The 27,821-nt window shown below is 48.6% G+C and overlaps 1 protein-coding gene across 1 annotated transcript; it reads left to right on the top strand.

Annotated features, from left to right (window-relative positions):
• Positions 1–97: 97 nt before the first annotated feature.
• ttbk1a (tau tubulin kinase 1a) lies at positions 98–26,467 on the top strand. The gene is made up of 16 exons (XM_061679315.1): positions 98–102; positions 2,127–2,285; positions 2,900–3,047; positions 3,907–3,980; positions 4,060–4,200; positions 4,565–4,669; positions 7,370–7,435; positions 7,513–7,605; positions 8,141–8,266; positions 9,891–10,045; positions 10,116–10,335; positions 10,399–10,562; positions 10,720–11,066; positions 11,170–11,345; positions 23,537–24,876; positions 25,032–26,467. Exons 1-16 carry the CDS (start codon positions 100–102, stop codon positions 25,420–25,422), a joined length of 3,708 nt encoding a protein of 1,235 aa, XP_061535299.1. The 5' UTR covers positions 98–99; the 3' UTR covers positions 25,423–26,467.
• Positions 26,468–27,821: the final 1,354 nt, after the last annotated feature.

The raw sequence follows: 27,821 nt of genomic DNA, 5'->3' as shown, positions 1-27,821 counted from the left end.
CCTCAAGCTCCGCCCCCTGTGATGTCACATGCAGGTGGGCGGGCATCTGTTTGGCTCGTAGGCCGTCCGAGGAGTTGTTGTAAGCCGGAGCTCAGAACGATGGTGAGCTCAGAATGTGAGCGGGAATGATGCTAACTAGCTAACTGGCTTCTGGCACAGCACGACCCCGCCCCCTCTCCCGGCCCCGCCCTCCTCTGCCCGAGTAGGCCAAAGTGGAAAGTGTCACGACCACAGAGTTCCCCCACGGTATTCTCTGTTGTTGCCATGCTAAGCTAAGCTAGGATGCAAACTATTTTACTTTTACATCAAATGTTCATCGAAGATGTGACTTATTTTTCAGCATTCATTTAGCTCATCGATCTCAATTAACAGCAAATTGAGCTAATAGAGCCGGCGCGGCTAAAACAAGTCACAGCTAATCGAGCTGAACACTAAGATGTATGTGATGTAGCTCACTGCCATCATTCCTTACTTTGTTGCTAATTCAACTCAATTAACTGCGCTTATAGAGCTAACGTGGCTAATTGAGCTAACGCGGATAATACACCCACCGCCCAACCCCACCCTCCTCTGCCCCCCGTAGGCCAGAGTGGGAAGTGTTACGGCCACAGAGTTCCTCCACGGGATCTTTCGACGTCGCCACGTACAAGTGCAAACGCACGCACAGACGCACACATGCACAAACCTAGAATCACACTTGCCAGTCTATCTATCGTGCTAATGCTAACTTTTTTTTCTATACCAAGTGTTCATGTAAGACATGCCTCTTTTGTTTTTTTTACATTCCTTTTCTTTTGAGGAAGGAAGCTCTGTGGTCCCGCCCCTCTGCCCCGATCGGTCCACCTGGTCTGCGCAGATGCAGAGAAGCCCCTTCCCTCCCCTGTGGTCAGAGGCGCTCTAATTGGACGCTCGGCCTGCATGTGACACCGCCTGCACGGCCGCATGCTCGAGGACTTGATGTGTATCTAAAAGGCCGCCCGGTGCGCTCCTCCCTTCCTGCGGAGGGGCCACGTGTTTACGGACTTTCAATTCTCTCTGCGTGGAATTGAAAGCGAGAATGTTTAGCGCCCCCGTCAGACTGACGTTCATCACTGCGAACGTTGATGTTTCCTTGTCGAACAGGATGGACGCTCACCCTTCAAACTCCCAACGAGCCAAGGGATGCGAGGACCCGCACATCGCTGCTTGCAGCTCGAGTTATTATTATTAGAAGTAGTTGTATGATTACAGTCAATCCGAGCTCAGTGCAAGTAACTAAGTACAGACGACTCGACTTACGGGCGCCCCGTCAATTCACGTCAGTGGGGTAAACTGATGGGACTTAACGAGTACATTGAGTGACTGGCTCAGTTACGAAACGAATTGAACTCATAAGACACGGTACAGTCGGCGTATCGTGCTTGACGGTATCACAGATTCTTAAATCGGACATACTTTCATCTCGTTTCGTAATGCTGACTTTTTTGCTATGTCTGGGACGTCGCAATTTTAATGCGGCTAACTGTTAGCCAGCTAACAGCAAGCTAACCGTACACTCACATCGGCCGACTCCCACGTCGCTCATCCGGCTAAGTCACGCCAATAAAGCGACACGCAGTCAAAAGTCAAAGATGCTACAGTGTAGAACATGAGGATGCTGAACCCCAAGTGGACAAAAAGAATACCTGCACCTCACCTCACATGCATATTTTGTACTCGTATTTTACCTGACGCTTTAAAATATCAAAAAAGTCAGTTTTTTTCCCCCTGAAAAAAAATAAAAAAATAAACACGAATAAGCGTAAACGGCAAATAATTGAGGCTCAACATAATTACCATGGAATCTTTTGGGGGTGATTGAGAAAAATACTGTGAATGAAGGGGAACGGTTTCCCCCGCAAAAATCAGCGGCCAGGTGAATCTTTAAATGCAAAACCACAAATACGCGGAGAATTTGTCGTGGCGCGAATTTTGCTGTCAGCTCGCTCGGGTTGACTGTAGTGGGTTTTTGATTTGCCGCCTTTACTGCAACTTAAGTGCACGCCACGCCACGCCCCCGGCCACGCCCCCAGCCCACAGCCTGCTAAAGTTCTCACGGCGGTTCGCGTCCGCGGCTAACGCAGCGCCTTTCCCCCCCCGCCCCGCAGATCAATGGCTCGTTCAAGCTGGGAGCTGCTCGTGTTCTTCATGGATTGCAGATGCAGTGCCTAGGCCCCGCCCACCAGGACAACGCCAACATGAACGGCGCCGCCGAGCAGGCCGACATCCTGCCGCCAAACCAGATGGTCAAGGACAGGTGGAAAGTGGTCAGTCGCACGCACGCTTACCGACACGCGCATCCACACATGCACGCACATGCAAGCACGCACGGAGAAACACGTGCACAAATATACACATAACAAACACAAACAAACAAGCAAACACAAACACATGCACAAACAGACGCGCAAACACAATCACTCAAATTCAAAGCACAACAACTCACACACTGTTGCATTCAAACAAACGTACACACAGACACTCCCAAACACCACACACATTTCTTCTTCTTCTACTCTTGTTGCGTAATACAGTTGCTGTCTCAGCCAATCACGTGGCATCAAGGCAGCCCCTGGCGCATTTGCGCTTGGCTGATCAATTTCCTGTCGCTAACTCAGCTGCACAACCACAGCACTACTACTACACACGCACACACACACACACACACACACACTAATATGCACACACAAAGATGCATTCACACACGCACCTACAAAGATATATGCAAGCACAAATAGGCATGCACACGCGTACCAACACACTCCAAATGCGCACACACATACACACCCCTAAAGAAAAACACACACACATTCATACACAAACACACATAAAAACGACATAAAAAACACACAAACACAAACCTCTACCTCCTGCGTCATAGCTGAAGAAGATCGGCGGCGGCGGTTTCGGGGAGATCTACGAGGCTCTGGACTTGCTGACCCGGGAGAACGTGGCCCTCAAGGTGGAGTCGGCCCAGCAGCCCAAACAGGTTCTCAAGATGGAGGTGGCCGTGCTCAAGAAGCTGCAGGGTAAGCGGCCGGGACGGACGGGCGCCCGCGCGAACGCAAGGCAGCGACGTTTGTACATCGCATCGGCAAATTGGCACCGCAGTAGTCAAATCGCGCTTCTTTCACATGAGGCCGCTGGCAAAGGTAAAAGCCTTCCTCGCACGAGAGCGCTTCGAAACAGTCATCCGTGCCTTTATTCCATTTCGGCTGGATGACTGTAACGCATTTGACTTTGGAGTCAGCCGGTCCTCCCGTTAGCGTCTCGAGTTGGCTCAAAATGCTGCTGCTCGCCGCCTAACCGGAGTACGTAAGAGGGAGCACAGACTGTAACTCCGGTCCTGGCCTCCCTCCATTGGCTGCCTGTGCAGTTTAGAAACCATTTGAAGATTCTTTTATTGGTTTTCCAATCTCGAAACGGTCTCGCCCCCCCTTACCTTGCTGAGCTACCGGCCCCTGGCTTAGGTCAGCTGATCGGCTGCTGCTTGAGGTACCGATGTCTCGGCTGAAGCTCAGAGGGGATAGGGCCTTCTCCGTCGCCGGTCCCACGCTGTGGAATGACCACCACAGAAGACCACTCATGGTCCATTTTTAAAACCCGTCTTAAAACCCATTTTTATTCTCTGGCTTTTAAGCTGGCTTAAAACTCAGCGTCAGTTTCGGTGTTTTTAGTGTTTTACTCTTTTGTGTGGGTTTTTGCGTTTGTGCGTGCGTTTGTGCATGTTTGAATAAATGAAAATTGTATCTCAAGGCACCGACCGCTGTATTTAAAAAAAAGTTTCTTACAAAATTTCAATACATTTTCTTTATTCTGTGTGTGTGTGTGTGTGTGTGTGTGTGTGCGTGCGTGCGTGCGTGTGTGCGCGCGCCCGTGTATACACAGGTAAAAACCATGTGTGTAAGTTCATTGGCTGCGGCAGAAACGACAAATTCAACTACGTGGTGATGCAGCTTCAGGTGAGAGACTTTTATTTTGAAGTGGCGAGTGACGCGCGTTGACGCTTCCCGTTGGCCGTCACTTCCCGTTGGGCGTCAGGGTCGCAATCTGGCCGACCTGCGGCGCAGTCAGCCTCGAGGGACCTTCACCATGAGCACCACGCTCAGGCTCGGCAAGCAGATCCTCGAGTCCATCGAGGCCATCCACTCCGTCGGCTTCCTGCACCGAGACATCAAACCCGTAAATGACGGCAACGCACGCGCGTACACACGTGCACAACGCACACGGAAACGCGTATAAACATACACACGCAAAATCAAACACAAACATATACACGCACAAACATGCACAAACACACACACACGCGTACACTTACAAAGACACACACAAACACAAATGCAAATACAAACCTACACGCTAATATACACGCACACAAATACGCCGCCACTCACACATATGGAGATGCAAACACGCACTAACACACACACGAACATGCAATACAAAGGCACACAAAAACACACAAACACAAAAGCGCACACACGTCATTGACTAATGTGCTAGCCGGCCGTTGTGAGTTTGTGATTGTTGACGTTGTCATCGGCAGTCAAACTTTGCGATGGGCCGCCTGCCGTCCACGTACAGGAAGTGCTACATGCTGGACTTCGGTCTGGCCCGCCAGTACACCAACACCACCGGGGAGGTCCGGCCGGTAAGACCGCTTCCCGTCCCCGTGTTAGCATGTTAGCGTGTGTTCATTAACACACTCATTAGCATGTTAGCATACTGTCCGATCTGTGTGAGTGTGCTCATTAGCATTTTTCTTATTAGCATATACATATGTATGTACAGCGTATGTTTAGCACTTGTTGACTTCTAGTCCACTTCTAGTTAACTTTCCAGTCTGCTTCTAGTCCACTTAACCTGAATAGTCCACTTCAGTTTCAGTGCAGTTGGAGTCTAATTTGAATCCCGTTCTATCCCAGTTCTTCTCCAGTTTTTAGTTCATTTCTATTTCACTTTTATTTCCCTTCTTGTTCTACTCCTAATACACCCTAGTTTACTTTCCAGTCCAATTCTAAGTGTACTTATAGTCCACTTCAGTCTCAGTACAGTTGTAATCTACCTGCAGTCCCGTTCTACTCTGGTTCTTGTCCAGTTCTAGTTCAGTTTGATTTTTCTGCTAGTTGTACTGCTAGTTGACTCCGAGTTAACTTTCGAGTCCACTTCAGTTTCAGTGCTGCGTAGTCTACCCCTAGTCCCGTGCTACTCTAGGTCCTGTTCAGTTCTCCAGTATTTCACTTCTAGTTGTACTTGTCGTCCACGTCTAGTTCATCTCCGTCCAGTTGTAGTTCACTTCAAACTGTGCTTGTTGCTTATTCGCATTATGTGTTGATTAGCATGCTCATTAGCACGCATGCAAATGAATTATTTTTGTTTTAAAATACTTTTTCAAACATTTATTAGCTTTGTACGTGTCTATTAGCATGATAAATGTTTTATTAGCATGTTTTGGCTAACTGTGTGTGACGTATTTCCGTTGCGTCACTTTTCCTTGTATGACTTGGTTATTATTTTTATTTTTTATGATGATTGATTATTATCATTCTCATTATTTGTGTCCTTTGTTTGATTTTGGTGTGTGTTGAGTTGTCATTTTTGTTTTTCTTCCAGTACCTTTGGGACTTATGATTTTGACGTGCATGCCTTCTTCATCACCATGGTCGCCAGGGATGTGAGTGGTTTCCATAGCAACAGGGGGGAGGGGCCGCGGCGACATCACAAGTCACCTGTAGATGTTGAATGATTGGTTGCCACGGAAACACCAGACTGGCTTAAGTTTTTTTTTTTTTCTATTTGTTATTTCATAGAAAATGACACTTCAAACAACTTTGCCTCAAGAACATCCACGCTAGTTTAATGCTAACATATACAACCCCAATTCCAATGAAGTTGCGACGTTGTGTTGAACAAAGAAAAACAGGATAGGAATGTTGAACATCGACTGAAGCTGAACATCGAGCAAGAATGGGAAAGAATTCCACCGACAAAGCTTCGACGATTATTTACTGAATGTTGTTCAAAGAAAACGTAACGTAACGTAACACAACACAGCGGTAAACATGAGCCTGCCCCAGCTTTTTTGCAACGCGTTGCAGCCATCAAATTCCAAGTTCATGATTAGTTGCTCAAAACAATCAAGTGGATCAGTTTGAACATGACATATCTTGTCTTTGTCGTGTATTCAAGGAAATAGAGGTCGAACATGATTTGCAAACCATTGTATTCTGTTTTTATTCATGTTTAACACAAGGTCCCCACTTCATTGGAATTGGGGTTGTATTGGAAAACGGCATTGACATGCTAAAGAATGTGACTAAGCAAAGGAGAAATACCGCGAATAGTGGGAGAAATCAATCCACAAATATGTGAATAGCGAAAAACCGTGAATAATTGCCACTTCTACAAAATTGCCATGACAAAAACAAAAACAAATATTTATATAATAAAATATTTAGTCCCCTGCCCTCCCAAAAATAAACACGGGATCGGGTCAAAATCTCGCGAGTAATGAGGGATATGTTACCCCCCCCCAAACATCTGCCAATGGGTAAATCGGTGAATAGCAAAAAAATCTGTGAATCATTGACGCTCATTTAATATTGTCATGATTTTTTGCGCCGGCACGGTGACCGACTGGTTAGCACGTCCGCCTCACAGTTCTGGGGACCGGGGTTCAATCCCTGTGTGGAGTTTGCACGTTCTCCCCGTGCCTGCGTGGCTTTTCTCCGGGCGCTCCGGTTTCCTCCCACATCCCAAAAACATGCGCGCTCGGTGAATTGAATACTCCAAATTGCCCGTAGGTGTGAATGTGAGTGCGAATGGTTTGTTTCTGAGTGCCCTGCGATTGGCTGGCAACCAGTTCAGGGTGTACCCCGATGAGGAGAAGTGCTAAAGAAATGGATGGATGGATGGATGATTTTTTGTTTGAATTTTCACACAGGGAAAAAAAATAACGAGGGATAGGTTCCCCCCAAAAATCTGCGAGTAGCGAAACCCTAACCCTGTGAATAATTGATGCTCATTTATAGTGCCTTGAAATATTAGTTTTTCTTATTTCTTATATATTATCGCAGCCTGCTGAGTTACTGAGAGTAGCGCTGAATCTTGTTAGTTTGTGTCCGCACAACTGTCTTATACTGCCCCCGGTGGCCGAGGCGGGCACACCAGAAGGAGCAGCACAATGAATTGAATCGCAGCCTGAAATCGCGACATTTCTTTGATTTGATTTCGCGTTGACGTCCGAGTTTTGGCCTTCAGTCGACGTTCTTTGAATCGTTCGTCACGTTAGCGTCATTAGCGTCTGCTTACCGATGACGTCGCTTCCTTTTGGCCGTTTTCTTGTGTTCAGCCGAGGACGGTGGCGGGTTTCCGAGGGACGGTCCGCTATGCTTCGGTCAACGCTCACAAAAACAAGGTGACGAACGCCGAGTCGGATTTGCCGGTAAGCGGAAGACGGCTCGCCTGACGGGACGTGCGACTGTGTCTCCGTAGGAGATGGGTCGCCATGACGACCTGTGGTCACTCTTCTACATGTTGGTGGAGTTTGCCGTAGGACAGTTGCCGTGGAGAAAGATCAAAGACAAGGTGAACTGCCGCTCAAACGAACTTCTAGTCCACTTCGGGTCCCTTTCAGCTTGACTTGTCGTTCGCATTTAGGCCAGATTTAGTTGAGTGCAAGTTGACTTCTCGTCTGGTTCTACTTCAGCTTCTACTTCACTTGTAGTCCACTTCGAGTCCATTTCTGCTTCACTTTGAGTTGACATTTAGTCCAGTTTGAGTTCAGTGCAGTTGTTTTGTAGTCCAATTGTACTTCACCTTTTGTCCACTTGTAGTCTGCATCTATTCCACTTGGAGAAAAGCGTTATATGGTAACTATCACGGTGCCCAAGCCCTTGACAAAGCCTCATACGTGTAATGCATTCGTACTCGAGTTCACTTTGAGCTCCGCTACCTTTTGTACTCCATTTTCTTTGTTCCCTTTGAGTTCACCACTAGTCCACTTGTAGTCCAGTTTTACTGCACTTTAAGTTTACTTCTAGTTCAGCAATCTTGCTTCACTTTTTAGTCCAGTTCTAGTTGACTTCTGGACCACTGCTAGTTAATTTGGTTTTCGATTTAGGAGCAAGTGGGTCAGATTAAAGAACGCTACGACCACCGCATGTTACTCAAACACATGCCGTCCGAGTTCAACGTCTTCCTCGACCACGTCCTCGCTCTCGACTACTACACCAAACCCGACTATCAGGTAACACCTGCTGTACTAGTAACATTTAGCAACTGCTTTCACTGAACTACTACCAGGTACTAGTATTGCTATACTCACTATTACTATTCTACTCTCAGGTAAAAGTTACTGTACACGACACGTGGGGTAGGGAATGCGTGAAGGCACGTGGACTGCGTTCGCAATCGTTCAACATTCCCGACTCCCGAATCGCTACAAACGGATTTTCAGTGGACATTTAAAGGAACTACAGTATCTAGGTCCACTTTATCAAAATCCCTATATACCGAGAATACCTAATACTCCCTCGACGACATGTTTTATGACATCTTATATCTGTCATAAAATTGTCCTAAAAGGACACTTTCACTTGAGGTCTGTTTTTTATTTTGGACATGCATATTTTCGATGAGATTTTCTACTCTGTTGTCAAGAAATGCAATTAAATGCATTTTTCCAGAGTTAACAGTATTCCTGTCTGTGTCGATCATTTGATTCAGTTGTCCACTAAAATCCATTTAGGTTAAACTTTGCTTTTTAGGACAAATAGTTTTATATGATTATCGTAATTTCTCGTGTATAATACGCAACCCCAAAGTTGACCTCAAAATTCTGGAAAACCCTTCTACCTATATATGATGCATTTTTACAATGCATGATTTTGCTTCTACCCATATGATCAAAACATGAAGTATTGTCTGTATTTTGTTAGTTTTTTTCAAAGAATTATTCTGAAGTTAAGCTCTTTATTTGAACACGTAATCCTTTTTTTTAAATTTACTTGCTCTTATTTTGAAATTCACAGCCCTACTTTTATTTAGTTAATGAGAAAACACACTGTTGTGCTCATGTTTGATTACCCAAGCAGAATTTGCTAATAAAAGAAAAACTTTCTAATAAAAGAAAACATGAAGGAGCAGGCGAAACACATTGAATTTCATTTTAAAGGGATTCAATTCGGTCAAGCATTTCAGAAAAGCATTATCATGAAACAAAACATAACCATAAAGAAATTAATGATCGGTTGTTTTTCAGTCATCAGTCAATTCTGCCAGGATATGTAAACTTATGAGCACAACTGTACATATATGCAGTCATACGTACCCTCTGTCGTATTGGAATGAAAGTGTAGGCTACACCTTTTTTTATAACCATTAGGTGGCGGTGGCATTTTGGAATGGAAGTGTACAGCTTTTTCATAACCACTAGATGGCGGCACACATTTATAAAATGTGAATGTTTTTTCCATTTGCCCCAGTACCGATGAATATTGCGCACTATTGAATTTTGACAATTTTTGGAGGGGGGGGGGGGGGGGGGGGGGAATGTGCATTCTACACGAGAAATTACGGCCAAATACGACGAATCGAGATGAATTAATTACAAAGCCTCTAAGTCATTAGCTAGATTGTTTTAATCGGGCTGCACCCTCATATAAACAGAATTATACCAATTTTCTCGCTACTTCCTGGATTTGGTCTTTTGCGGGGTGATCTGGAACGTAACCCCTGCAATCAATGAAGGATTACTCTACTACTACATTCACTAGTACACTATCAGCAACTACTGCTACACGACTAGTAGATAGCAGGTAAACTTTAGTACGCCACCCCGCCTGACTGCTGCGTGCGTGTGCGCGTGTCAGCTGCTGATGTCAGTGTTCGAGAACAGCATGAAGGAGCGAATCATCACGGAGAATGAGCCTTTTGACTGGGAGAAGGCAGGAAGTGATGTCACCATGTCCACCAGCGCCTCCACCCAACCGCAGCACAACACACGGCCCACCGCCGCTATGGTCGGGTAAGCAGAACTGCGCGTCCTCCGTATTACTTAAGCGTGTCGCGTATTTCTGAACCGGGGTCGTGCGCAGGGCCATCGTGACGCCGGTGCCCGGAGACCCTCAGCGCGAGAACACGGACGACGTCCTCCAGGACGAGCACCTGAGCGACCAGGAGAACGCTCCGCCGCCGCCGCCGCCGGGCTGCGCGCGCGGCGAATCGCTAGTCCAACACGCCGGCGGCGGCGAGCCCGGAGAGCCCTGGGAGGACACCGACTTCAACCGCAACAGACTCAGGATCAGCTTGAACAAGGTCTGCTCGCGAGTAATGCTAAGCTAGGCTAACATCCGGAGCTAAATAGGGTCATGTCCGTAGGAGGAGGAAGCGGGCCACGCCGCCTGTCCGGTGTCGCCGGTTCGCGGCGGCGCTCCCGACTCGCCCACGGGTCAGGGGCGGCCCTCGCGATACCGCCGAGTCAATAGTCCCGAGTCAGAACGTCTGTCCGCCGCCGAGGGACGCACGGACGCCTACGGACAGAGGTGACGCAAAACCTTAGCCTTGGCTGCTAATAAAATTAGCTCTGGCCGCTCGGGAAGTTCGCTTCGGCAGCTAAGGCGGTTAGCTTTGGCCGCTAGAGAAGTTAACTGCTTAGCGGGCCAAGCTGACTTGCTAAAGCTAAAGCTGCGCGCGTTTCAGGTCCCGTATGGACATGCTGGGTTCTCCTTCCCGCCACGTGTACTCGTCGCAGCCGGCGCAGATGCTGTCGGTGGACCCCGGTTTCCGTGGCGACCGACAGGCCAGCGGCCGACAGGAAGTGTCGGCGGCGTCGGCGGACCAGGAGGCGCACAGCAACGCGTTCATACGCTCGGTGCCGCTGGCCGAGGAAGAAGACTTCGACAGCAAGGAGTGGGTGATCATCGACAAGGAGGCCGAGCTGCGAGACTTCCACCCGACCACGTCGGGCACCACCGACGACGAGCCCGAGGAGCTGCGCCCCCTTGAGGAGGCACAGGACGAGCGCAGGAAGGGCCGCACGATGGCAAGTGAGTGCCGCGGAATCCCGCCGCTGCAAATTCTTGGCTGTGTGCGTGTTGTTAGCATGTTAGCGCGGTCGCTCACAAATGACTCGGGTTGCGCCGCATTTAGGTGTCGATCCAGCCGTCCGTCCCAAGACGCACGGTCGCGGAATGGTAACGCTAGCGGAGGAGGAGGCGTCACGGAGGAGCGTCGCCGCCGCTAGCCCCGCCCACTCGCCGTGTCATTCGCTGCCGTCGGGACGACCTCGGCGCCGAGAGTCGGAGCCCAACGGGCCGCAACGGCCGGTAAGACCGCGCCGTCTGTCGGCCAATCGCGGGGGAGCTTTGGTGGCGTGCTCGCATTGTCGCGCAGGAGGCAGAACTAGTTCACGTCTCCTTCACATTTAGTCGACTTGTAGTTGACTTCTAGAACAAATTTAGTGCTAGTTAAATTGTATTTCACTTTTGCTTCACATCTACAGTGTCGTGAAAAAGTCAACCTAAGAACTGGTGGGGCCAACGTCAGCTGCATCAGCAAGTGCCAATGAGCGCTTCCCGTCATCTCTGTGGAGATATTTTGGCCCCACCCTCCCTTGCACAATCGTTTGAGCTGCCTTTTCCACTCTTTCAGTGTCATTGAGAGAATTTTGACAGATTTGTGAAGGCCAGCAGAAGAGTGTTTTTTGACGATGCAAACATGGAGACTATCAAATGTAAGATCTTTTTCCAAAATGATATATTTTTGTACAAGAGTGACTACAAATGCTTTTTGATTCAGTGTCCCCTCAAACATCTGAACAGTGCTTTTCTTCTCGAAAACACCACCACCAACAATGAAAAAGTGCTTGTGATGGAAAAATGACAATCAATTTACAGTCAACGGTGTAACATTTTTACACAAACGATTTCCAGAGTATTGTCACGCCTTTTCGATTTCCTGTTCCTCGAGGTTTGTGTGTGCGCAAAAGAATGTTTAGTTTTTTGGACTTGTTGGGGGTGTGGCCGTCTTTCTCGCGACTGTCGTACGTTTACGCAAGCGTCTGGCATTGTGCGACGGACACGACGGGTCTCCGTGCATTTTTGGTCTGCAATTTGGCCCACCCTCAGATTGCGCCGGCGTAAATGTTCGTCTCAGCCACGCTGTGCTGGAGCAACTCGTCTTTCTTCATGTCAGCCAGAATTATGCCCACGACCTGCAAAAAGAATTACAAACAAGTACCATCGTTAAATATAAACAACTCGATCATTTTATCATTGTGGCAGTGTGATGTGAATACTTTTTTTTTTGAATGGCTCTCCCTACGCTTCGCTGGAATCCTAAAGCTTTCGAAATGGCTTTTGTAACCTTTTCCAGACTGGTAGATGTCAATCTCTTTATTTCCTGACTTTTCTGGAATTTGTTTGGATCGTGTCATTTTGTTGCAGCTTTTTTTAGATCTTTTGTCTGACTTGATTTTGTCGGTAGAGATTCTGTTGAAGTGATTTCTTGATGGAACAGGCCTGGAGAGAATCCGTGCAAAATAACCAAAAATTGGGATGAGCCACAATTAATTCATGATTTAACAAGGGGGGGTAATTACTTTACTTTACACACATACACATGTACAAGTAATGCTCCAACCAGCCAATATTCATACATACGATACATAATATTAATAATGCACGTGTTACAACAGCGTGGCTTTGTAGTGAAAGAGTGCGGGGTCTCCGTTGTCGTATTTTACGCTTCATAATGCGTCGCACGTTTTCAATGGGACTGCAGGCAGGCCAGTCTCGTACCCGCACTCTTTTACGACGAAGCCACTCTGTTGTAACACGTGCAGAATGTGGTTTGGCATCGTCTTGCTGAAATAAGCAGGGGCGTCCGTGAAAAAGACTGGCAGCTTGGATGGCAGCATATGTTTCTCCAAAACCTGTATGTACCTTTCAGCATGAATGGTGCCTTCACAGATGTGTAAGTGACCCATGCCATTGGCACTAACACAGCCCCGTACCATCACAGATGCTGGCTTTTGCAACTTTGCGTCCATAACAGGTCCAGGATGGTTCTTTTCCTCTTTGGCCCGGAGGACACGACGTCCACAATTTCCAAAAACAATTAGAAATGCGGACTCGTCGGCCCACGGAACACTTTTCCGCTTTGCGTCGGTCCGTCTTAGATGAGCTCGGCCCCGGAGAAGCCGGCGGCGTTTCTGGGTGTTGTTGCTAAATGGCTTTTGCGTTGCATATTCGAGTTTCAAGTTGCACATACGGATGTAGCGCCGAACTGTATTGACTGACATTGGTTTTCTGAAGTGTTCCTGAGCCCACGCGATGATATTCTTTACACATCGATGTCGGTTTTTGATGCAGCCCCGCCCGAGGGATCGAAGGTCACGGGCGTTCGATGTCGGTTTTGGGCCTCGCCGCTTCCATGCGGTGATTTCTCCAGATTCTCTGAACCTTTGGATGATATTATGGACCGTGGATGATGAAATCCCTCAATTCCTTGCAATTGTACGTTGAGGAACATATTGTCCTTCAACTGTTGGACTATTTTCTCCCGCACTTGTTCACAAAGAGGTGAACCTCGTCCCGTCTTTGCTTGTGAATGACTGAGCAATTGAGGGAAGCTCCTTTTCTAGCCAATCGTGGCCCCCGCCCGTTCCCGATGAGCCTGTTCACCTGCGGGATGATCCGAACACGTGTCGGATGAGCGTTCCTCAACTTTCTCCGTCTTTTTTGCCACCTGCCTGTCCCAGCTTTTTTGGAATGTCTTGCAGCCATCAAATTCTAAATTCATGATTATTTGCTAAAAACAAAAAAGTGGATCAGTTTGAACATGAAATATCTTGTCTTTGTATGGTATTCAATGAAATATAGGTTGAACATGATTTTCAAATCATTGTATTTTGTTTTTGTTTAACACAGCGTCCCAACTTCATTGGAATTGGGGTTGAATATGCGTAAGGTGGGGAAGTGAGCATTCGGTACGGTGTGGAGTGGGGGGGTGCAATAAAGAGAAAAAGAAGTACCGAAGAGAAAGATAAGTAAAACGAAAACAAGGCAAATAACCCGTCAGTGAGTGGAGGGTGCAATAGGACGTGCACAATTCCCCCCCCCCCCCGAAACAAATTACAACCCGTTTTTTTCTGCAATATATACCAAATATTACAGCATACTTGAAAGGACTCGACTTTGGAATCGCGGAACAGTTGACGTCGATGTATAGTTTGTCCACAATCAGTGAGGCGCGTTTTCCTTGTTGCCATTAATTTTTCATTAGAGGATACAAGAGTTTGCATCGCTCGTTGATTTTGCGTTGAAACTGCTCATTCATCCCAAACTGTGTACCCTTCACCTCTCGTCCTTTTGACTTTACAAAGGCTTTCTGCTGGAAATGTTCGAATTTGGCGACGATCGGACGGGGATGACTCGGTGGAAGGTGACGTTAGCGAGCGTATCCTCGGGGATTTTCAGCGCTGTCGACGTGAGGTTTTTAAATTGAGCCTCTGGATTTTCAGGTGTAAAGATGTTATCCCGCATGCTTCTTGGCTGTAAGTCCAGCATTTCTTGTTTGATTTTTTTTTTTTTGGTTTTCTTTCTTGAGAATTTCTACCTGCGTTGTCATCGCTTTCTGAAGTTCGACATTGTCTTCTTTTAGCTCTTTGAATTGTTGGTGCGTAAACTCCAAGCTGGTTTTGAGCTCCTTAATCTCCTGGTGTAATAGATTGGGAAGTGATAGCTTCTTGTCAATGGAGGAGAGGTCGTGAATATGGGCGTCGGGAGAGCAAAGTTGTAGATCTTCAGTGTTAGTGGACGAATTAGCCTTTCGTCTTTTCAGCGGATTTCCGCGGTCGTCGTGGCGGGATCCGCTATCTTGCATGAAGAAGCGATCGAAAGATCCGTTGACGAAATCTTCGATTGGCTCCACGATGGTATCTTGGCGTCAGCAGGGATTGGAACAAAGTAATCAATAATAATAATCAGCCCCGCAATAATTCAAAAAAACAATGGATGAGGAGGAAATTAAGTCTTGAGGTTGCTAATCTGATTTTGCAGTTTGGCCGCCGAAATTTCGTCCGGGAAATCTCACAGTCTCTCGCGTGAGAAAACCCAGATGATGATATCATGTCTTTGGAAGCTTCAGATTGATTTAGAAATACACCTGAAACACACTGCTTTGTGAAATCAGACAAGAAAAGAATGGTGGTTCACCGTCGGGTGCAATTTCCGGATGCCCAAAGGTGCCACGTTCACCTCCATCCATCCATCCATTTTCTGTCGCGCTTCTCCTCACGCGGGTCGCGGGCGTGCCGGAGCCGATCCCAGCTGTCATCGGGCAGGGGGCGGGGTACGCCCCGAACCGGTCGCCAGCCGATCGCGGGGCGCGGTCACAACTACGGGCAATTTAGAGTCTCCGATTCATGCATGTTTTTGGGATGCGGGAGGAAAGCGGAGCGCCCGGAGAAAAGCCACGCAGGCACGGGGAGAACATGCAAACTCCACACAGGCGGGGCCGGGGATTGAACCCCTGTCCCCAGAACTGTGAGGCCACCGTGCCACCCACGTTCACCTGTTCAAACAATTATAGGCAAGTAAAAACACAATGGGAATGTCCAGTCATCATAGCGCTCAGGAAGGAGACGCGTTGTGTGTCCCAGAGGTGACCGTGCTTTGCTCCCAAATGTGCACGTCAAGCCAAGAACAAAAGCAAAAGTCCTGAAGATGCTGGCTGTGAAGAGTGTGTCATGATCCACAGTGAAACCACTTCTGTACCTAGATGCGCTGAAAGGCCACTCTGCCAGGAAGAAGCTATTACTCCCAAAAAGTTTGCAAATGCACACAGGGACAAAGACCTTCATTGTGGAGACATGTCCTGCAGTCTGGCCAAACTCAAATGGAACTGTTAAGCTTGCGAGCCTGAGAGCGCGTCAGCCATCCCGGCTGTGAAATACAAGGCTGGCAGCATCGTGTTGGGTTTTTGTTGTTGTTGTAGGCGGGACTGGTGCACTTGACAAAATAGATGGCATCGTGAGGAAAGAACATGATGTGGAAATACTGTAGCGACATCTCAAGACTTCAGCCGGGATGCTTGGGCGCTAGGGCGCCAATGGGTCTTCCAAATGGGCAGTGATCCACACAAAAATGTGATGGGCAGACCTCAAAAGTCCGGTCAGGAGGAATGGGCCAAAATTCCTGCCAACTTTTGTGAGACGCATTTGACCGGTACCATACATATGCAAGGCAGTGGTACCCAATAAGCCACGAAACATATGTAAACTTCTGACTGTGAAGAAAGTCATGAAAGAAGAAGAATCCTTCTCTCATTATTCTGGCATTTAGCAAATAGAAATCATTTTGGTTACCCAGGTGACCCTAAAACACAAGATTTTTAGTCTGATTTTATGTTAGACCGTGAGAAAATAAGTATTTTATATCGTGTATGAAAACTTTCTGCTTTCAACTGTAACAGATAGCCAAATTAGCATACTGACTACTATCCAGTTGTGCTAACAGATAGCGACATTAGCGTAGCATGATTACTAATTGTATCCAGTTGCTATACTAGCTGATAGCCACATTAACATCTTGACATAACTCCAGGGGTTGTGTTAGCAGATAGCCACGTTAGCATGTTTACTTCTCGTGTCCGACGGCATTGCGTCAGAGGTCAAAAAAGGAGAAGAAAGAAAAGTCTAGGCCCGGGTTTCGCCTCTTGACTGTTCAATCCTCTGTTACCCGGTTCTTTTATTCTGGTCGAGGTGATTTTTCAATGATTAGGCCGGATGAAAAGCTTAACAATTTAGTGGAAAATACAAAGGCAAACAATAAAGTTGGTGAAGGTTCAGGATTGGGCTCTCGCGCGTGTGGCTCATAACAGCGTCCGGAGCAAAGAGACCGCGGATGCTTTCGCCGGAGTCTTTTGTGGCCGAAGACCGCTTCCTGTCGTGACGTCGCGCGGTCTCGGACCGATCCTAACTTCGCCTGGGCGTCCGGGTGCGTTCGGAAACCCGGTCCGACGCTCTCGCCTCGCCCCGAGATTGCGGTACTCCGAGACAGAGCGCGCTCCATTTTCCGTAACTTTACTAATCGATTGTGTCGGCTGTCGGCAGGGATTACCTCCGTACCTCCGCCATATCGAACGCGTCAGTTCTGCTCGTATCGAACGACGCGCTCCAACAACTCTCCGAGTTACCGAAGGTTCCGGGGGGCAGAGAGCGCGCCCGGAGTGAATTTCCCAACGCACCCTATGTTGATATTTTGTGCGTTTGTTGTGTCGGTGCGACCGAGTGTTACGCAGCTATATGTTTAGAAGCCGATCTGGGCGTGTATCTGTAATGGGATGTATCAAACAAAAGGCGTATGCAGTGTTGCTTATAGAAGCGTGCAGCCACTCATTTCAAGTTGTGTTAGCAAACGTCGACGTTTTCACACGTGATGACGTCCCGCGACACGTTAGTGTGTTTAGTTCCATCCAACTGTTGTGCTAGCATGTTAGCGTATTGAATAAAGGTACAGTGGACTGCCGCTATTACAATCAGTACCACACACATATACACAAATACACACACTTACTAACACCCAAACACACACGCATATATACACAATAACACATACGCACACTCAAAAACACACACAAATACACTAAACTGCACTCACACACACACACTAGCAAACACATACATTAACACACACACGTATGCACAAAAATGCACGTTCGTGCCCTCTCAGACACAGTCACTCACTCACTCACTCACTCACACACAAACACCTGCAAACACCTGCTGTTAAGGACGTAATATAATGTCAATGTTCAATAGATCATGGAACCTTCAATCGTCCTGGCGTGTTCGTTGTCTTTGTCCAAAGAGAGAGGAAAAAACAAGACTCCAACGTGCTGAGTCTCGGGGGGCATTCGATCAACTGCCCGCCACTGAATGGCACACCTCCTTTATTTGAGCTAACTCCTTTTATACACGTCAGAAGCTTTCGATGTACGTTTAGCAGAAGGTACCTCTGGCCTTGGATGATTTCAGAAAAGGGAGTCATCCTAAGAACATCATTCTTCAGTCATCTACCGTGGGTGCAATAAAGAAGAAAAGGGAGTCATCCTAAGATGTGGGCACCGCCCTCTCTGGCCTTGGATGTTTTGGAAATGGAACTTAATTGTTAAAGAGAGGAACATAGCTTCATGAGTACAAATAGAACAATCCAACAATACCTACACCCCCCCCCCCCCCCCACACACACACACACACACAAACACTCACGCGCACACACATACATGCACACACCAAATTGTATGTTTTTGTTGTGATTTGGTGGAGCGCCGTTTGCGTTTGTGCAAACACGACGAGGTCGAGCAGCCGAAACGAGACGAGGAGGGAAAAAGGAAGTTTTGAGGGTAAGCACAGTTTAGGATAAATAGTCTTCCTCTTCCACTTCCTCTACCTCATCTGGTCCTCTCCTTGTCTGTGTCTTGCTCGTCGTCTTCTTCGTTGGTTTCTTTCTGCTTGAATGGTAGACCGTACGATAGCGAGTGTCCAGTTGATTTGCCAGCAGTTAGCAACGTTAGCATGTTTTATATTTCTAGCCAGTCATTGTGCTAGCATATAAGCTCACTACTAGCGTGTCTACTAGAGATGGGCGAGCGCCGATACCGGTCTTATTTCAAGGTATCGCGTACTCGTAAAGGCCGCCGACGCTTACGGCAAAGAAACCTTATTAGGTTTATGGTTTTCATTTGGGGAATCAAACCTGGTTTATGGTTTTAAAGAAGAGTTTGGGTGTTAAGACTGTGTTAGGGTTTCAAAGTAGGGTGCTAAACATGGGTTAGGATTTTAAACATGGATTAGGGTTTTAAAACCGAGTTTTGTTTCAAATTAGGGTTTTAAGACTAAACTAGTGTTTCAAAGTAGGTTATTAAACCTCGGTTAGGATTTTAATCATGGATTAGGGTTTGTAGGCAGGGTTAGTGTTTCAAAGTCGGGTTCGACACATCGGCAAATCATCGCGTGTCAGAATGAAAGAGGTTCACAATTATCTGTCATTATGTTCAAAAGTATCATCAAAAGTACGAGTAACTCGTGGTATCGGTACTTGGTACTCGGTATCGGTGACTAGAGGGCGCCAACACGCTAGCCGCGCGAGTAGTCGCTAACGTGAAGCTAACGGTAGAGACAGGCTCCGTCCCCCCTTGTCACCCCTCAACCAATCAGCCGAAAGGCTTCCAATCAGCCGTGTGCCACCTGATTGGCCCGGGGAGGGGAGGGGGAGGAGCCGAGGACAGGAAGCCACGTCATGGCGTTTATTGCTTTTAAAAAGAACAAGGCTTCCGCCGGCTAACCTCCTCCCCCTCTCTCTGTGATTGGTCTGTTTGCAGCCGGACGAGGACCGCCCCCAGCCGCGGCCCAATCAGCTGAGGCGCTTGGCCTCCTACGTCTTCTCGTCGTCCACCCTGGAGACGGAGCACTACCCCCACGGGGGGGGCGCCGCCTTCATCCAGAGGAGCCGCTCGGCCGAGAGCAGTCCCGCTCACGCCGCCGCCGCCGGGTGGAGGCGGCGGCACGGCGTGGGCGTGGGCGTGGGCGCGGGCGGGCTGGGCGGCGGCGGCACGCTGCCCGCCCGCGCCGGCAGACACTCGGTGCTCAACGTGTCGCGCTCGCAGCTACAGCACATGCTCGCCAAACTCATGAACAAGAACAGCAGCTGAAACAAAAGCAAGAACATTCGTCACGTTTCCACACGTGCACGCATCCACACAAATACTCAAACATGCACACTCAATAACACACAAACTCACACAATACCTAACGTACACACAAAAACAAACGCACTCACACACGATTATCACGCACACAGAAAACACATGCAACAACGCCATCCAGTCCATCCATTTTCTCACGCTTATCGGAGGTGGGATCCGCTGGGGCAGCAGCTTGAGCAGGGAAGCCGTGACGTCCCTCTCCCCAGCCACTTGGTCCGGTTCTTCCGGGGGGGATGCCGAGGCCCTCTCGGGCCAGCCGGGAGACCCGGCCTCTCCGGTGCGGTCTGGGTCGTTCGCCCGGTGGGACGTGCCCGGAACACCTCACCGGGGAGGCGTCCGGGGGGGCGTCCTAACAAGATGCCCGAGCCACCTCATCTGGCTCCTCTCGATGCGGAGGAGCAGCGGCTCGACTCCCGGACGACCGGGCTTCTCACCTGTTCTCGAAGGGAGCGCCCCGACACATTGCGGTGGAAACTCATTTCGGCCGCTCGCATCCGGGATCTCGTTCTATGGTCACGACCCACAGCGTGTGACCGTAGGTGAGGCTAGGAGTCCCGCAGGCCAACAAGGCCCGAGAGGACTCCGTCTTCAGCTTGACGGCATCCATCACCGCTGGTGTCCACCGACGCGTTTGGAGATCGCTGCCACGACAGGCACAGACACCCTTACGGCCGCAACTCCGGTCGGCCGCCTCAACAATGGAGGTGCGCGACATCGTCCGCTTGGACTCGATGTCCCCCGTCTTCCCTGGGACATGGGCGAAGTTCTGCTGGAGGTGGAAGTTGAAACTTCTTCTCACAGGGGATTCTCCCAGACATTCCCAGCAGAACCTCACAATAAGTTTGGGCCTGCCAGGTCAGACCGGCATCTTCCCCCGCCATTGGAGCGATGGCAATACACCGCCGGGCGCTGATGGGTTAACAGCGCCGAGTGTCAAAGACTCACGCTGCACCCGACCCCCTCGGCCCCTTCCCGCAGGCGGTGGGTGAGCCCGCGGGAAGGGGGACCCACCTCGACTCTCTGGGCCCCGCGCGTGCTCGCCACCGACCGAGCCTCACCTCCGGGCCTGGCTCCAAAGGCGCCCCGCTCGCTGAGACACACACACAAATACATAAACGAGCGCACAAAAGCGCATTCGCACTTGCGCTCACACTGACATTGTCACTGACATAGACAAACACACATGCATACACTAACACAAGATCACTAACACACACATTTACAAATACACACTGTCACACACACACACACACACACACACACACGCACAGAGTGCAACAGAAGCCGGTGCTGACGACGCAATAAATTTGTTCTGCAAATGTGTTGCACAAGCTCAACGCTCAGACAGGAAGTTCTTCTGAGGAACAGGAAGTGGACTTTGTGGAGTCTTCCTGTAGGTGGCGCTACCTTTTTTAAATCACTGAACACACCAAGTGACAAAAACAACAAAACACATTTCCGGATGTATGCAAAGGACAAACACACACTACGTTTTTCACCTCTTTGCTGATTGTAGTGAAAATACTTTTTTTTTTTAAACCTTTATTTTCATTTTGTTTTTTTTAAAATATATTTTTTTGTATTCCTGCTTCTATCAGGAGTGATGTTACCATGTTAGCATGTTAGCATGTGGCTGCTAGCATGGTTGTAGGAGACTACGGTCAGAGGGTGGCTAATGCTAATGCTAGTCTGTGTGAGATTGAGTGTGTGTGTGTGTGTGTGTGTGTTTGCTGTTTTGTCGCTTTGTCACTGCTGCACTTTATCGCCGTCGTCATCCACACGGACGCAATAATGCTACATCGTTGGCTTAGCATGTCACACGACTGTTCGAGCTCCTCGTCGTTCAGTGATTGGTTGCTGGAAAAGGGGGCGGGGCTTTGATATTTCACAAAACATCCAAAAACGATTTTTTTTTTTTTTTACACATCTTCAAGGGCTAAACTCAGTGAATATGCACCACTTCCTGTTTGCGTTCACGCTGCTAACGTAGAATGTATAAGCTAAATTAGGCTAGCTGCTAACTTTATGTTGTGCGCACAAGCCCACGCTCAATATGGCAGAGGCGAAGTCACGTGATACTGAGATGTGGTTAGCGCGCTGCCAGCTTGCTGGTAGGGCTCGGAAGTGCTGTAACTTGCGTGGTCGTCCTGTTTTGTTGTTTTGTCGACGAGCTTCCGTGAGACCGAAAACACGTGACGCCTTTCGGTCCGATGCCGGGTTGGCATTCGGCTGTCAGCGTGGTGAAAGTTAGCAACATTTCGCAAAGTGCGTTAATCATAAAATGTGACATCGCTAAAAGTATTAAAAGGTACCTCAAGTCGAGCAATGAATGAGCTGATGTTAGTGTGAGTGCTGCGTGCGTCATTTTTACCTCATCAATCCGACAATTTCATTTTGATCAACTGCTTGTTTTGTTTCATATTTTGGATTATTTGGGGATGACAGGGTGACGAGTTACAAGTAACACGCGCCGTTGCGCTACTCGAGAACAAGGAGGACGTTAAAAAACAACCGTTACGTACAGGACGTTGTGAGCTAGAAGGTCATGTTGCTAGCTAACCGATGGATCTCTTGTCAATGAGAGTTAACATTCATTAGCATTCGTTAGCTGAGCACTGCAACCAATCGTTTTTCCACTTGGAAGTTTTCAAGACAACGTAGCGTCGAAATAAAATAATTCATCGGAACAATTTTTATCACCTATGTCATAGAATTATGTATCTATACATGTAAGTATATATATATAATATATATATATATATATATATATATACACACACATACATATATATGGATGTATATATATATATATTATATTATATACATACACATATATATGTATGTACGTATATATGCACGTCCACCTTGTAAGTTTTGATGCGATCTTAATGTTCATTTTATTTACAAATGACAAAATATTTCACATTTTCATTTGATTATGCAGAAAAAAGCCTTGCCTCCTCTTTTGTAAGCTATGCTAGGCTAAAATAGCTGAATGGGTTTTTCTGCAATAAAATTCGACAACACAAAAAAATTCTTTGTTTTTCAACCAAAGTGAAGCATTAACTTTTGTACACACGCACATACTCACGTACACATGCGCACGCACACACGTATTTATGAGCATTGTAGAAAGCAATTAACCTCTCCAAGCATGATAACGAGTGTACTTATCTTGTACATAAGTATGTAGATAAACATGTATGTACAGAATCACGTCCGGAAAATGTTTCTGAAGAAGACTCGAGAAGACTGAGATGCATTTTTGTGCCTTTTTTTATTGCCGTGTGAAGTCATCAGACAATCCTGACCAGCTCGTGTACCAACAGAATCACATTAAAAAGAAGAAGATTTTGGGGAAAAAAAGAAAAGTTCTTGTTATCTTTATTTGTGTTTGTGTATAAAAGTATTGTTTTGGTGCCATCCTGTGTAATTTTGTTGGCGAGGATCTATGTTGAAGTGGGGTTGAGGAGCTTCATGTAGTGGTTTTCCATCCTCTTGTGGCATCTGTATGCCAGAACAAAGTTAAAGTTGCAAGTCCAGATATCGCTGTATTACAGTAAGTTTGTCCAGTTTTCAAATGTGCTAATCGTATTCAGGGTCACGGGGCGGCGGCGCTTATTGGAAAAAAGGCAGACTGTGCCCTCGACTGGTCGCCAGTCAAACACAGGGCACATAGAGACATAGAACCATCCACTCTCACAGCGTCACTGACTTTGTGGCTAATGCGGTTGTTTTTGCATTTTAGATGGCAACGCCCCCCTTGCTGATCCGCCTCTCGCCCGGCGCCTCCGCACCGTGCGCCCCCTCGCCACCATCGCCCGACTACCGCACCAAAGCTGACAGCGACGAGCGCGAACACTTCCACATCCTGCCCAAGCTGCAGGCCAAGCGTGGCGACTTCCTGACGGTGATGCTGATGGGAACTCTCCCGCATCGCCGCACCTTCGCCCCCACCATCGATGCCCCGGCGGAACCCGGCGGCCCCAAAGACGACGACGTGACCAAGAGCGAGTCCAACAGTGAGGCCAGTCCCAAGAGCTCCGAGCACAGCCAGGACGCCGCCCCCTCCACTCTCATGGCCGAGGACCAGAGAGGCGCCAGGGAGCATCCCTCTGAGGCCGACCCAGACCTGGAGGACGCCTCCAAGACCCTGGTCCTCTTCTCCCCCGGAGACACTCGCAAGTCCCCATCTGGCGACCATGCGCCGGAGGGTGAGTTGGCCACACCTTCTGGACCGACCCCCTGCCAAGACCGCGTTCCTCTTGGAGACGTAATCCACATGGAACCCTCGGAGACAGGTCGACTGTCCCCCGCTTTCAGACTGGACATGCGGCCATCCACACCCGTTGCCCCAGCGTCGCCCCCCTTTACCAAAGTGGAGCGCACTTTTGTCCACATCGCGGAGACATCACACCTAAACGTCATGTCTTCCAACGGGCACTCTCCTCGGGAGACGGACCGGGACGTCGTGGAGGGACCGGAACCCGAGCCTCTAGCGGCTTTGGACAAGAATCTTCAAACTGAGAATGCTCCTTTGGAGCCGGTCCCAGAAGTTGTTTCACCAGAACCTAAAGATTCTCTGGACCATAAATCCTCCAATGAGGAAGCCTCTCAGATTCACAAGAAGTCAGAACCTCCAGTGGCAATGAAGTCCAGAATCAGGAGCAGAATTCCTGTTCTGATCTCAGAAGAAGACTCTGAGCCGTCGTCCTCTCTGTCGGCTCGAGCTCGCCTTCGACGGCACACCAGACAGCTGGACTTGGACTTGGCCCGGGTGCTGGTCCAGAGGCAACAGTGTCGCTGGATGCGGGGGCGTGTCTGGTCTGGGACATCATCCTCATTATCCTCAGGAGACGGCGAGTATCGCAGGACATCGGAAACCTTGTCCACTGCTGGATCAGAGGAGGACACGCACACCTCGGACGAGTTTAAAAGGAACTCCGGGGTCAGGCGGGAAGACCAGCAGGACCGGCTCGGGTCCATAAGTCGAATCCCCAGGCCCGTCGCGCCCACGAAGAGAGCTCCTGGGAAAATAGCTGCCGTTCCGTCTCCTCTGGCATCTACAGTGTCGTCCTCCACTTCCGGGTTGGTTCTTGTTCATTGGCTTACACCAGTGGTTCGAAAACTGTTCACACCATGCACCACCTCAAAAACATTCAATACCTGAGTACAAGCGCGGGGGTTTATTGAAGTCCTTCAAAAACAAACTGCTTGTCTTTATTGTCCTTTTCTGTATGCAGGAACGCGAAGACCCAACGAAGGTCCGCAGCCGTCCCGTCGAAATCGTCATCCTCGTGTCCCCGTCCGTCCGCCGCCCCCGTCCAGTCCGGTAGTCCTCGTACGCCCCTCAGAGTGCTCCTGGGGACCCGTCGCAGCCTTAGCTCCGCCCACTGCAGGACTGACAGCCCGTCCCCTCAAAGGGCGGCGCTGCCCTCCAGACCTTCACTGTCCGTCCGGGCCCCGACCGTCCCCATGCTGGCGCCCAGGAATCCGGAGGGCATGCGGCGCAGCGCCTCGCAGGAAGCCGCCGTCGCCCCGTCGTTGTCGGGACCCGCCCCCCCTGCCAGGTGGTCTCGGTCCAAAGCGGCAGTGAAGGCAAACTCCAGGGAGAAGGCCGCGCCCGCTAGATAATACAAAGAAAGTCACACGAGATCCACCCGTACTTCCTGTTTGGTCTGCGGACTTCCTGAACCTCCTAAAGGGGCTTCTGGAGTCTGAGAGTCCGGCACCCTGCGTGGACTCGAGTTGTTGATCCGGACGCTGTCTCGGCATGCTTCAATCCTCATGAATGCTGTAAATAATCGTCATAATCATCTCATTATTAATCAATTTATCTTCAGCAGCCACCAGACTGCGGACATTTTTTTGCACTTCTTACGCATCACACAAAAATCTCAACGAAACAAACACAAACAAATTGACGAACCAACCAAGACACGAACTAGACAATCAGAATCTGAATCATCGTTATTTGCCAAGTATGTCAAAAACACACGAGGAATTTGTCTCCGGTCGTCGGAGCCGCTCGAGTACGACAACAGACGGCCATTGTGACAAAAAATACTTTTGAGACATTAAAACGGAAAAATACACTGCGGAGAGTCACTGAGCAATGAAAGGTTAGGAGTACTGTGGTAATGCTGATACGATGACGTGCAAATGATGTCGATTCGTCTAGCAATTTAGAGCGGTTTGAAATGACCAATAGAGCGATAATCTGCTAATGTGACAATTGTGCAAATGGTGCGGTCTTCAAGAAATGAAAGCAGTAATCAATCATCTGGAACAGTGTCAAATGTGCACATATTCATCCAAGCTGCCAGTTGAAGTTTAGAAGACACTCTTGAAGTTCCATCTTAGCTTCATTGGTCCACTTCTTCACTGTTTTTAACCACAGACTTCGCACATTTCAGTTTGTGCCTGTACGTTGGTATGAAGTGAATTAAGCAGTGATCAGACGAGCACAGAGCTGCACGGGGGATAGCACGGTACGAGTCCTTCAGCGTGCATAGCGGTGGTCTAGAATGGTGGTGCAGTCAATGTGCTGCTTGTATTTAGGAAGTTCATGGATGACTTTTGCTTTGTTAAAGAATAATGAGGGGTGAATCTGGGTGCTTTTTTTCAAGTTTCTTTACAACCCCAATTCCAATGAAGTTGGGACGTTGTCCGTCCGTCCATCCATCCATTTTCTGAGCCGCTTCTCCTCACGCGGGTCGCGGGCGTGCCGGAGCCTATCCCGGCTGTCATCGGGCAGGAGGCGGGGTACGCCCCGAACCGGTCGCCAGCCGATCGCAGGGCACGGTCACAACTACGGGCAATTTAGAGTCTCCGATTCATGCATGTTTTTGGGATGCGGGAGGAAACCGGAGCGCCCGGAGAAAACCCACGTAGGCACGGGGAGAACATGCAAACTCCACACAGGCGGGGCCGGGACTCGTACCCCGGGCCCCAGAACTGTGAGGCAGATCCTCTAACCAGTCGTCCGCCAGTTGGGACGTTGTATTAAACATAAATAAAACCTATATTTCATTGAATACGCTACAAATACAAGATATTTCATGTTCAAACTGATCAACTTGATTGTTTTTAGCAAATAATCATGAACTTGGAATTTGATGGCTGCAAGACATTCCAAAAAAGCTGGGACAGGCGGGTGGCAAAAAAGAGTGAGAAAGGTGAGGAACGCTCATCCGACACGTGTTTGGAACATCCCACAGGTGAACAGGCTCATTGGGAACAGGCGGGTGCCGTGATTGGCTAGAAAAGGAGCTTCCCTCAATTGCTCAGTCATTCACAAGCAAAGATGGGGGGAGGTTCACCTCTTTGTGAACAGGTGCGTGAGAAAATAGTCCAACAGTTGAAGGACAATGTTCCTCAACGTACAATTGCAAGGAATTGAGGGATTTCATCATCCACGGTCCATAATATCATCCAAAGGTTCAGAGAATCTGGAGAAATCACCGCATGGAAGCGGCGAGGCCCAAAACCAACAATGAATGCCCGTGACCTTCGATCCCTCGGGCGGCACTGCATCCAAAACCGACATCGATGTGTAAAGGACATCGCCGCGTGGGCTCAGGAACACTTCAGAAAACCAATGTCAGTCAATACAGTTCGGCGCTACAGTCCGTAATGTGCAACTTGAAACTCTACTATGCAAAGCAAAAGCCATTTATCAACAACACCCAGAAACGCCGCCGGCTTCTCCGGGCCCGAGCTCATCTAAGATGGACTGACGCAGAGCGGAAAAGTGTTCTGTGGTCCCATGAGTCCACATTTCAAATTGTTTTTGGAAATTGTGGACGTCGTGTCCTCCGGGCCAAAGAGGAAAAGAACCATCCGGACCGTTATGGACGCAAAGTTCAAAAGCCAGCATCTGTGATGGTACGGGGCTGTGTTAGTGCCAATGGCATGGGTAACTTGCACCTCTGTGAAGGCACCATTCATGCTGAAAGGTACATACAGGTTTTGGAGAAACACGCTGCCATCCAAGCGACGTCTTTTTCATGGACACCCCTGCTTATTTCAGC

The sequence above is a fragment of the Phycodurus eques genome, chromosome 6 (genome assembly GCF_024500275.1).
Source record: "Phycodurus eques isolate BA_2022a chromosome 6, UOR_Pequ_1.1, whole genome shotgun sequence".
NCBI classification, from domain to species: Eukaryota; Metazoa; Chordata; class Actinopteri; order Syngnathiformes; family Syngnathidae; genus Phycodurus; species Phycodurus eques.
This window is presented reverse-complemented; position numbering and strand designations above follow the sequence as displayed.

Coding starts and splice junctions, on each gene's coding strand:
- ttbk1a (XM_061679315.1), top strand. Junction 3,981..4,059: donor ACGTGGTGATGCAGCTTCAG/GTGAGAGACTTT, acceptor GTTGGGCGTCAG/GGTCGCAATCTGGCCGACCT. Junction 10,563..10,719: donor ACGGACGCCTACGGACAGAG/GTGACGCAAAAC, acceptor CGCGCGTTTCAG/GTCCCGTATGGACATGCTGG.